Source organism: Polypterus senegalus, chromosome 12, assembly GCF_016835505.1.
Source record: "Polypterus senegalus isolate Bchr_013 chromosome 12, ASM1683550v1, whole genome shotgun sequence".
NCBI lineage: Eukaryota > Metazoa > Chordata > Cladistia > Polypteriformes > Polypteridae > Polypterus > Polypterus senegalus.
The window spans coordinates 157,838,647-157,851,467 of NC_053165.1; the positions used below are offsets into that span (position 1 = coordinate 157,838,647).

General features: G+C 39.7%; 1 protein-coding gene across 2 annotated transcripts in view; it reads left to right on the forward strand.

The window, feature by feature from the left end:
- Window positions 1-12,821, forward strand: part of evi5l (ecotropic viral integration site 5 like) — a 217,920-nt gene that overhangs the window by 60,995 nt on the left and 144,104 nt on the right. For both annotated transcript variants that reach the window (XM_039770457.1, XM_039770456.1), the window contains exons 3-6: window positions 1,865-2,054; window positions 2,227-2,451; window positions 12,024-12,098; window positions 12,322-12,447. In XM_039770457.1, coding sequence (XP_039626391.1) covers window positions 1,865-2,054; window positions 2,227-2,451; window positions 12,024-12,098; window positions 12,322-12,447 — 616 coding nt within the window. The remainder of the gene's footprint in view (window positions 1-1,864; window positions 2,055-2,226; window positions 2,452-12,023; window positions 12,099-12,321; window positions 12,448-12,821) is intronic.

Genomic DNA, 12,821 nt, shown 5'->3' on the forward strand with positions numbered 1-12,821 from the left:
TAAGAATCTGAAACTCTAACAACATCACATCTGCCTCTCGCACGGCGCTTCAAACATTTAAAAGCCTGTACAGCAGCTGTCTTTGTCATCTACTCTTTGTCTTTTATTTCCGGCCCCGGGCGTGGTTAAATCTCTTGGCACAAAGTCTCGTCTTGCGGGACGTGAGTTCTTGATATTTTTTAATTTAAAAATGGAATACGAATTTGAAAATCTAACAACATCACATTAAAGTTCGATAAATTCTGAAAAGAATGATACCAAACATATATGTGTAGGTTTTAAAAGAAGCTCGATTTAAAGCGTGACAAAAAAAGTCACATAACATCGTGGCATAAAATCATTGCACTTTTAAGCGTAGGATTTTATATATACAGTATATATAGAGTAGATTTACTGGGGTGAGTCAGTAATGTGTGTCAAACAAATATATTAGAATCCATGTGAGTTTGTTCTCTTTCGGGGAATTGCAGATTAATAAAATCTAAATTCAAGCTACTGTCCTGAGATGAGTTTGTCACTGTGCCTGATCAGTTATGTCCCAGTAACGTCTGCATTTTGCTATTTTGTTATTACCACCCCAAATCAGAAAAAGCCGGGACGGTATAGAAAATGCAAGTGATTCATAAATGTACTTTAACTTTTACAAGGTGAGCCAAAATGACGTACAACATATCATGAGGGTAGGGGCAGCCGGGTGGGTGGGGGTCCATTTATTGGCGATCTCTTGTAGTTTTCAGTCGGCCACATGCCTTGGTCCGGTGCACACCGTGCTTTCTCTGTCGACGCGTTCTTCAAAAACAACAAATCCATCATCCCTACGCAACGCGCCTTCCGAACGCATTCCTCCTAACGGTGACGTCCTAAATCGGGGAAAACAATTCTTCAGTGGGTGGCTAAATTTAGACAGATGGGTACAACATTGAACAGAAGAGTCCTCGGACTGTGCGAATGAACGCCTGAAAACTTCCAAGGGCATCAGTTTTGCAGTGCCCTAGACCAGGGGTCCTCAATCCCAGTCCTGGAGAGCCACAGTGGCTGCAGGTTTTTGTTCTGACCTGGTTGCTTAATTAGAAAGCAATTCTTGCCAATAAAGCACTAACAAGCTATGAAATTAAATTAACTCTGCTATGTCAGGTCATTCTCATATCCTAGATTTTCTTTCCCTTTCTATCATGCAAATGATTTGAAGGCTAAAATGGACGAGTAATTCTCAGTCCTTCACTTTTTTCTCTTCATTTTTCTTCCAAGTATTTCATTAAACCCAATAGTGCAGATAAATACACACAGGTGTAAATGTAAAGAAGCTAAATGGAGACATGCTGCTCTCTCTTGTCATTTGCATGTTATTGATAATAAGGAGCAATTCAAATAGCTGGTTAAGACCAAATTAAGGGCTCAAAATCACTAAAGTGAAGCAGAAGTGTTACTTTAGCAATAAGTGCTTTTTATTAAGCAACTGGGTTGGAGCAAAAACCTGCAGCCACTGCGGCTCTCCAGGACCGTGATTGAGGACCCCTGGCCTAGACGTTCAGCACGTAAACCTGCCTCTGCCTTCCGTGTTTTGCATTTTCCATACTGTCCCAACCTTTTCTGATTTAGGGTGGTAGAACAGTGGTGTGCCATGGGGTGTTTTTGATTACAAAGAGAAAAACGCCACAGAAAAATGGTTGGGAGACACTCCTGTTAAGTTATACAATTAACCAGTCCTTTAAAGATAGTCCAATTTTCCCACAGCGGGTATGCTATTAACATATTCGGCTGGGTAATATGGGAATTATTTTTTTCAGGTTAAAATCCTTGGGAAATGCTCATTTTGAAGAACTGAGTCAGTTTTTTTTTGCATTTATTTTCTTATACGTTGCAGGCTTTTGGAAGCTGACTCAAAGTCAATGCGTTCAATGTCCGGTTCACGCAGGAACAGTGGATCATCCCTCGTCTCCAGCTCCTCTGCCAGTAGTAATCTTAGCCACCTGGAAGAGGACACGTGGATCCTCTGGGGTCGTATAGTCAACGAGTGGGAGGAATGGCGGCGCAAAAAGGAGAAGCTTCTTAAGGTGGGAGTGTGAGCCGTACACTTTTATATTAAACTTGTTGGGGAGGAGACCCTTATCTGTCTGTCTTTGTCTTTCTTTCAAAAAGAAGGCGTCTTAGAAATGATATTTTCAGTCTTAAGTATTACCCACCAAATGATGTTGTACATTCAGCTTTGTTCCACTTGATCCTCAGGAGTTAATCCATAAGGGAATCCCACATCACTTCCGAGCAATTGTTTGGCAATTGCTGGCCAATGCAGCTGACATGCCAGTTAAGAACCAGTATTCCGAGCTGCTGAAAATGTCGTCACCGTGTGAGAAGCTGATTCGCAGAGACATTGCACGCACGTACCCTGAGCACGAGTTCTTCAAGGGCCAGGACAGCCTCGGGCAGGAGGTGCTTTTCAACGTCATGAAGGTAAGTTGCAGTCTTCCTGTGTGCACCACTTAATGATTTTTGTTTTCAGCATTCAAAGTCCCCTTTAGTCCCAAAATATAAAAGCAAGGGTTTTCTTCTTCTGGTGCAGGGATCGATCTTACTTTAAGTTAAAATACGCCAGTCCAGTATTCAGTCCGTTCATCAGCAGTGCTTATCCTGCACATGCACCTAAGTAAACCTGTAGAAGAATAATGCTAAAATATGCACATTGAGAAGAATTTCGGGTTGTCTGGGTATATTTTGGCTTCTCTGGGTTAGCTCGTAAGCGTGCGTTAATGTTTGAATTAATACAGTAGAACAGGAGATGAAGAGGAGACCTGATGTGTGGACTACAAGTCCAATTAATGCTTTATAATACACTGGTGAGGCCCTAATCTGGAATCCTGGGTGCAGTTTTAGTCTCCAGGCTACAAAAAGGACAAAGCAGCATAGGAGAAAGTCCAGAGAAGAGCAACGAGGCTGATTCAGGGTTACAGGGGATGAGTGATGATGGAAGATTAAAAGAGCTGAGATGAAGAAGCGACCTGACTGAAGTGCTTAAAATTATAAGGAGAATTGGTCGAGCGGATTGAAACAGTGACTTTAAAATGAGTTCATCAAGAACACAGTTACAATACAATACAATACAGTTTATTTTAGTTTAGCCCTAAATCACACAGGAAGTGCCGCAATAGGCTTTAACAGGCCCCGCCTCTTGACAGCCCCCCAGCCTTGACTCTCTGAGAAGACAAGGAAAAACTCCCAATAAAAACCTTGTAGGGAAAAATGGAAGAAACCTCGGGAAAGGCAGTTCAAAGAGAGACCCCTTTCCAGGTAGGTTGGGCGTGCAGTGGGTGTCAAAAGTAGGGGGTCAATACAATACAATATACACAGAACAGAACAAATCCTTAATACAACATAATAATAAAAATTTTAGAAGTACGGTTTAACAGTAGATGATATGACATAATTAGGTTTGGATATTTTAAGAGTCCTGGAGACCTCATCCATCAAGCTGCCTCCCCATTTGGCCATGCCATGGCTGAAATGTTGCTCCGATGAAAGGACTCCTCTTTCCCATGATTCCTGTGATCCTTCATCAGGGATGACTTTACCAAAGGCAGGCAAACAACTTGACAGGTGGGCCGTGGCACCAATGGCCACATTTGGGTACCGAGAAAAGAAACAGAATAGGTGAGGGTTAGTATTCAAATATAATTATCATGTTACTTATGTTTTACTGCTAATGACTAACAACAGAGATGCAGTCTGTACAGTTAATCAGCAGCTCTAGTCAGGGTGTGCTAAACTGAAGTAGTGAGTCTTCAGCCGGGATTTAAAGGCTGAGACTGAAGGGGCATCTCTTATAGAAGCAGGAAGACCACTCCACAGTTTAGTGGCCCCCTGTAACTAAAAGCTCGACCTCCCACTGTTATTTTATTAATCCTTGGAATCCTAAGCAGACCAGCATCTTGAGATCTTAACACGTGCTCAGGTTTGTAAGTCATGATAAGTTCAGACAAGTAAGCCGGACCTTGGCCATTTAATGCTTTATATGTTAAAAGGAGGATTTTGAAATCTGCCCTGAACTTAACTGGGAGCCAGTGTAAAGATTTAAGAACTCGAGTTATGTGTTCATATTTTCTTGTTCTTGTAATAATTCTTGCAGCGGCATTTTGGATTAACTGGAGGCTGTATAGAGAACAGTTTGAACAGCCAGTGGACACTTGTGAAGTTTTTCTTCACACACAGTCAACCAAAGACACATGGAATGAGTGACCAAATAGTGTGGTTGACAGGAGGATTTTAGGGACCTTCAAAACTCGACTTGAAGTTATTTTGGAAGAATTAGGTGGACAGGACTAGCTAACTCTGTTGGGTTGAATGGCCTGTTCTCATCCTGATTGTACTAATGGTCTAAAAACTCTAAGTAGTCAGGATGAGCGTCTGTTCACTTTCCTGATTTTTGTTATGCTATGTACACATCACACTAAATTTGACATGACTTGGCTTAACCCTAACTTAGAAACTCTCCCTGTCTCTTACCTAACATAATACAGGTTTTGTGGATTTGCTGACCTCCTTGGTATCCTGAAGGATTTGGGAATGCTTCAAGAGGGTTTGTAGTGCGCCGTGCAAGTGGTAAAAGCTCTGGGTTTCTAAAGAGATGTGTGCTATATAAAAATGAATTGACATTTGTACAGTATCCTTTTAAAATGTAATGGATGCATTTTGTTCTGAGAATGCTGACTTCATCATCCTTGGCAGTTTAATGAGCAATTCAAACTGATTTCAGAAACTACATAAAAATGTCCTACATGGCAAAACGAGCAAAACAAATTCCTGTACAAAATCCTGAAGTCATAAGGACACACCAGCTGTAGTAAATAATGTGCACCGAAATCAGCAGAACTTTTACATTTCAGATAAGTTTTAAAATATCATCAGGTTTAACAGCAAGTTGTTTTTTTCAGCCGGTTAGCTGAGTGAATGATTCAAAGTAAGAGAAAGAGACTAAAGGTCTTCTATCCTGTTTTTTTCCCCATCTCCGAGGTTTTTTTTTTGGATATTTTTGCCGCCTATTGTTCTCACACAGAGTTGATAAGGATGAGGGACATTACTTGTTGACATGTTCAGAGTATTTTATGTGGCAATGTTAACCCTAAATTGCTTGTTGAGAAATGTTGATTGTTCCCATTAGAATAAAATGTTCTTTTTCACCAAGAATGTTTCATTTAATCTCATTGAATGTCTGAAAAACAGATTGATTAAATAATCAGTCTACCGGAGCGTTACATTTGTAACGTTCTGTTTCTTATTATTCCTTAATATTAACTGCCGATGCTTGATGATGTACAGTATCACCCGCAAGATTTTGACCTTCATAGCATTTTGAGATGTCGCACAGTCAACTGGAATGTTCAAGAAAATTATAGAAAAAATCCCAATCTCAATCCGTGAAGTTGTTCTCTCGTTCACTAACTAAGCGGAGGTAAAGAACGCCCCGAGGCTGACGCGGGAGTGAGGAGGGCCCCGCTCCTGCCCCCTTGGCCCGGTGCGCCTCTCTCAGATTTGCGCAAATAAATGGGTAACGCAAGTGAACGCTGATACATAGCGTAATGAGAGAAGTCGGAAAATTAACTGGAATGTTCAAGCAGACAGACAGACATTGGATTTATATATATATATATATATATATATATATATATATATATATATATATATATATATATATACACAGTGGGTACGGAAAGTATTCAGACCCCCTTCAATTTTTCACTCTGTTATATTGCAGCCATTTGCTAAAATCATTTAAATTAATTTTTTTCCTCATTAATGTACACACAGCACCCCACCCCATATTGACAGACAAAAAAAAGAATTTTTGAAATTGTTGCAGATTTATTAAAATAGAAAAACTGAAATCTCACATGGTCCTAAGTATTCAGACCCTTTGAACCCTCAGTATTTAGTAGAAGCCCCCTTTTGAGCTCATACAGCCAGGAGTCTTCTTGGGAAAGATGCAACAAGTTTTTCATACCTGGATTTGGGGATCCTCTGCCATTCCTCCTTGCAGATCCTCTCCAGTTCTGTCAGGCTGGATGGTAAACGTTGGTGGACGGCCATTTTTAGGTCTCTCCAGAGATGCTCAATTGGGTTTAAGTCAGGCCTCTGGCTGGGCCATTCAAGAACAGTCACAGAGTTGTTGTGAAGCCACTCCTTCGTTATTTTAGCTGTGTGCTTAGGGTCATTGTCTTGTTGGAAGGTAAACCTTCAGCCAAGTCTGAGGTCCTTAGCACTCTGGAGAAGGTTTTTGTCCAGGATATCCCTGTACTTGGCCGCATTCATCTTTCCCTCGATTGCAACCAGTCGCAACCACTGTATACTAGCAAAATACCCTTCGCATCGGAGAAGAAGTGTGTTAAAGAAGTTATGAGAAAGAAAAGGAAACATTTTAAAAATAACGTAACATTTGTTTTCTATTCGTTTGCATAAGCACAGTCCTTCACCAGCAATTCTAACTCCGTTACAAAGTGATCAAAAGTCTTGTTTATACCCTGGGTCCTCTCAGTAAACTTGTATCTCGCGAATATCGTATTCGTCTTAGGCATGACAAACACAAGCGGCAGCGTGTTTATGAACTTAATTTAAAGTTAAGCTTTACACCTTGCTTTCCTATTCGTTTGCATAAGCACAGTCCTTCACCCGCAAGTTTAACTCCATTACAGCAATTTTAACTCCGTTAGAAAGTGATCAAAAGTCTCGTTTATACCTCGTGTCTTCTCATTAAACTTGTGTCTCGTGAATGTCGTATTCGTCGTAGGCATGACAAATGTCAGCGGCAGTGTGTCTATAAACTTAATTTAAACTTACGATTTACACCGTGTGCTTTGTTTCCGCAGTAGCTGCACTTATGAATAAGCTTGTATGCGTCACTCGCTTCATATTCTTTTGCTGCCTTCTCAATTGTGTAATGCGTTTTTTGTTCGGTGCTCTTTGGAGCTCTTGCTTGTTCTCTGCGTACTGCGTTCACAGTCGGTTCACGTGAGCCGCTCCCTTGTGTGATCTTGCGATGTCCACAGCTTTATTTAATGTTAGCTAAGACCCGGCACTCAAAAGTTTCTCTCGCACTTTCACTGAGTTTGTGCCAAACACTAGACCATCTCATCTTCGTTTGCATAAGCACAGTCCTTCACCCGCAAATATTTACCTTATATGGGCAGGCACTCAATTACGTGGGAGGCGTGATGATGCGGAACGCAACTCCGCCTCACATGGCGACCGAGCTGCAGGCTATGACCGTATATATGGTCAAAAGTAGGTTCCAGTTATGACCGTTATGCGTAGAATTTCAAAATGAAACCCGCCTAACTTTTGTAAGTAAGCTGTAAGGAATGAGCCTGCCAAATTTCAGCCTTCTACCTACACGGGAAGTTGGAGAATTAGTGATGAGTCAGTGAGGACTTTGCCTTTTATTATTTACTAGCAGAATACCCGCGCTTCGCAGCGGAGAAGTAGTGTGTTAAAGAAGTTATGAAAAAGAAAAGCAAACATTTTAAAAATAACGTAAGATGATTGTTAATGTAATTGTTTTGTCATTGATATGAGTGTTGTTGTCATATCTATCTATTTATATATATATATATATATATATATATATATATATATATATAGCAAAATAGCTGCGATTGGCAGCGGAGAAGTAAAAAGAAAAGGAAACATTTTAATAATAACGTAACATGATTGACAATGTAATTGTTTTGTAATTGTCATGAGTGTTGCTGGCATATATATATATATATATATATATATATATACACACACACACACAGACACATATATAAACATATATATACATATAAACATATATATATATATATATATACTGTATATATACACACACACATATATACATACTGTATATACAACATATACATATCTACATATATACTGTATATACACATATATATACAAATCTACATATATATATCTACATATATATATTAGGGGTGGGACTCGATTAAAAAAATTAATCCAATTAATTAGAGGCTGTGTAAGAATTAATCTTGATTAATCGTATGTAATCGACACGTAAATTTGCCCCAAATCGCAAATGTTTTTTTTTTTATTTAAAACGGTTTTAGTGGGCGACAGAATCAAATAATAGACATGGACATGAATATTGTAAACTGAAGCTGTTTTAATTTCTGAAAAAAAGCTTTTAAACTGCATTTGAATTCAAAACAGAAACAAAAATATCATCCCTGGTTAAAATTGGGCAGACTTAAAAATAAAGTGGTAGTTTAAGTACTTTAAGTACATTTTCAGAATAGTATTGTCTTTAAATAATAATAACCAAAATTTCACCATAAAGTGCAGTTTTTCTTCTTAAAAAAATAAGTCAGAAACATAAAAGGTAATTTGACCAGCTTACTCTTTAAACTCTGAGTAACATTAGCCAAAATTATTTTGTACATTAGGCTAAAACAGTGTGATCATTGAACATTTTGTAATTAGATGTATTTAGAATTACTAACGGTCACGGAAGTCCAATGATCCCCAGTAAGAGCCACAAAGTCCGCTTTCTGTAATGCATCTAATTTTGCTTGCTTTTCAGTGTGCACAAAACCATGCTTTTATCAAGGCTTCTCGGGTAGTCGAAATGATCAGTCGTAGGAACGCGCTTTATTCCGACTCTAACATTTTTGTAGCTGTGATGTGTGCATCAGTGTAATGGATGTACCAGGAAATCATGCATTGACAAAAGTTCCCGTTTGCTTGGAATTGAAAGTGTTATTTTTTAACGCGTTATGGAGTACATGCATCGAAGCTTCTCAACTGTGCTTGTGCTAAGAAAGGGAAAATTTTAAAAATAACGTAACATGATTCTGCGTTAACCTAATATTTTTCATACGTCCCAAACCAAGGAGATGGGAAGGTAAAATGAATCGGTAGCGCGTACATAGTCAGTACATCCCTCTCGAATCGAACCTCGCGTTAGAGGCTTAAGACTCTACAATTGCGCCACCGCTTGTCTATGCTAAAGTATGTATTGTAGATCGGGCTATAGATATACATTTATATATATACCCGTATCGCAGTGGAGAAGTAGAAGTTATGAAAAGAAAAGGGAACATTTTAAAAATAACGTAACATGATTGTCAATATACAGTAATTGTTTTGTGAGTGTTATTGAATGTTGCTGTCATCAAGGATTTGATTATCATTATTTCTTTCAATCAGGCTCGTATTTGTACGATGTGTTCAAGTTACATTCCGTGTTTGTCAATCGTTGTAAAGATAAGAGGTTTCATTCATCGATTAGTTCCTTACTGCATCAATAAACAGCTCGTCTTCCTTTTTATCTGTGATGTGACAAACTGCATGCACGGGTTTTTTTTACACTGTCTTCCTTTAGCGGGACATTGACTTTTTCCACCGTGTGCTTTGTTTCCACAGTAGCTGCATTTATGAATATGCTTATCAGCGCTTCATATTTTTGCTGCCTTTTCAATTGTGTAATTCGGTTTTTGTTCAGCGCTCTTTGGAACTGTTGCTTTTTATCTGTGCACTGCATCAGTTCACGTGAGCCACTCGGTGTACTTGCATCGAAGGTTCCCAGCTGTGCTGGTGCCATCTCGTGCTATGTCCATAGCTTTATTTAATGTTACCTTAGTCCTGGCACTTAAAACTTTCTCTGGCAGTTTCGCTGAGTTTGTGTCAAACACCACCCTGACCATCTCATCTTCCTCTCCATAAGCACAGTCCTTCACCCGTGAATATTTACCCGTGGCAGTTTGCTATTGGATTGCCGCTGACGGATGGCCTTATATGGGCAGGCACTAAATTACAAACGCCAGCGGCAGCCTGTCTATGAACTTAATTTAAAGTGTAGGTTTACATCGTGCTTTGTTTCCGAAGTAGCAGAACTCGCTTCTTATTGTTTCGCTGCCTTCTCAATTATATAATGCATGTTTTCTTGAGCGCTTTTTTGAGGTCTTCCTGGTTTTCTATGTACTGCGTGATTACGGGAGGCGTGATGATGTCACACGAAACTCCGCCCCCACGGCGTTGAAGCTCATCTCCATTACAGTAAATGGAGAAAAACTGCTTCCAGTTATGACCATTACGCGTAGAATTTCGATATAAAACCTGCCAACTTTTGTAAGGAAGCTGTAAGGAATCAACCTGCCAAATTTCAGCCTTCCACCCACACGGGAAGTTGGAGAATTAGTGATGAGTCAGTGAGTGAGTGAGTGAGTGAGTGAGGGCTTTGCCTTTTATTAGTATAGATACATATATATTGTGAACGCTGGCCCGGACACAGACAGCCGGACATCGTTGGCTCCACCACACACTGTTTATTTACACTAATATTTACAATTTACGTGCACAACAAACCCCAGTGCCTCCAGCACCGATCCCCCTCAATCCAGGCCACACAGTCCTTCGTGCCTCTCTCTTGGCCGCCTCCTGTCCAGGGAGAGAGAACCTTCCCCATGTAGTCTGTAGTGATGGCCGAATAGAAAATTTTAAGCTCATGTTTTCATGCAGAATGGAAAGAAAAAAGTGTCTGATATAATAGTAGCTAATGATGTGGAATAAACATTAAAAAAACAATCTGCTGTTACTTGTGTCACATGATCCACATGTCAGTTATGCAGCTGTATGCCAATGCCTTCATATTTTTAGTAAAATATGGTTAAGTAGATACTGCCAGAATGATCAGCGTACATTAGAAACATCAAACTAAAGCCTCATAGGGATTGTCTTTTTCAGTTGAAGACCGGACTCATAAGGACATAAGAAATTTAACAGACGAGAGGAGACCATTCACTCCGTCATCAAGCCCGTTTGTTTAGATAATAGCTAAGCTGTCCCAACATCTCATCCTGATTCCGATTCTTTTTAAATGTTGTCCAGTTTTCTGCTTCACCTCCATGTCTCGGTAGTTTGCTCCTGATACCCACAACCTGGCTTTAGCCTTTAATGCACTTCCCCTTCATTTCTGCTGGCGTCCCTCAAGAACATGATTCACCATTAAGCTGAAAGAATGCTGCTGGATCGACTTCATCAATGCTTTTGAGGATTTTAAACACCTGGATGAGGTCTTCACGGAGTCTTCTTAGCTCAGAACTAAACAGGTTTATGTCTCCTGAGTCTGTCATGTCCTTAAATCCTGGGATGCACTTAGTTGTGTTCTCCATTGCATCTCGACCAACGAATGAGGGGGCCTGACTTTTAATTCAAAAAGCAAACTCTCACGCCATCCAGGGTTCTTTTCTGCCTTTGCACTTAATGCTGTCAGGGCAGTCTGTCACCTTCTGTCAGACTGTGCAGGCTTGGCAAATTAAAGGAACTAAAGTACGCCACTGGCCGTCTGTCATTATTTTAATGGTCAAGTATCAGTGCTGTAGTTAATGTGCTCTCTTTTCGGATGAGCACATTTTTTTGTCCTTATCATGCAAACCTTTAGAAAGTTCTCCTTCAGCAGCCTCCTGTGTGAATAGGCTTTGTGTTATTATAGCCTTTCCATTGTTTCTTTAAACATGGTTTGTGAAATATGCAAAGATTTAAATATTCGTTTATCGTTATGCAAAATATAGGGGGCATTATATGAAGATGTCAGACCCATTGAATTGAACTTTTGGGATTACACAAATGCCCTTTCAAATAACTATACTGTGATTTTCATATAATCATATTCTTTCATGGTTAATAATTGTGCTCAAGTTTAATAATAGCCATTTTTATTCTTAATGAGACTTCAGCCTGCTTTTGAATTCCAGCTGTCAGATAACTCCAGATTGGCTTTTTATAGTTTATCCCAAAAAAGGTGAGTGGTCTGCTCAGGGTCCCACAGCAGTAAGATTTGAATCCAGCATCTTCATTCTCAAGACAGAGGCGAGGGTGTGTGTGTGTGTGTGTGTGTGCACGTGTGTGTGTGTGCGTGCGCTACGGGGAAATGGCAGTAAAACTTTCCGTGTTCATTCTGTGACAGGTCGATTATAAGAAATGACTCCAGTGGCCGATAAACAGTAAATTGTTGTGACCTCTTGTTTGTGCTGCAGGCGTATTCACTGGTGGACAGAGAGGTGGGCTACTGCCAGGGCAGTGCATTTATTGTGGGGCTCCTTCTAATGCAGGTAAGGACACAAATCACCCATCTCGTTTTTAATAAATGATTTTGGAAAGAATCAATCATTTCACTGCCAAGTTAACGTAACCAAACATAACGTGAAGCAATATAACCAGTTTTGTAGTACGTAACTTTTATTGAATTTATTTAAAGCATTATTTAAAAACATTTCCACATAATCAAATCCAACTTGACTTGACTTTTATGTTGCCTTTTTTTTTTTTTTGCAGATGCCAGAAGAAGAGGCCTTCTGTGTATTTGTTCGGCTTATGCAGGAGTACCGACTGCGAGAGCTTTTCAAGCCCAGCATGGCAGAACTGGGCCTGTGTATATACCAGTTTGAATACATGCTGCAGGTTAGTGGCAAATTCTGTAGCCTCATTTTTTTACAGACAAACAGGAACATTTTAACACATCTCTGCCAGTGTCCAGTACCTTAGAGCGTCATTAGAAGTAACTAAGATATACACAGTGGGTATAGAAAAGAATCAGCCCAGTCAAAATATTCCCATTTTTTTTTGCTTTACAGCCTTAAATGAAAACACACACACTAATATTTTTTTAAAGCTTTAATTACTCAATGCAGCCTCTTAACATCCAAGTGAAAGATATCACAGCTACAGTTCAGAAGAGTTATAAAAAAAAATCAAAAACCTGACATCGGCCCAATGTCTCTCTCTCAGATTCACGCAAATAAATCATTCTTGCAAGCAAACTGTTATGCTTAGCG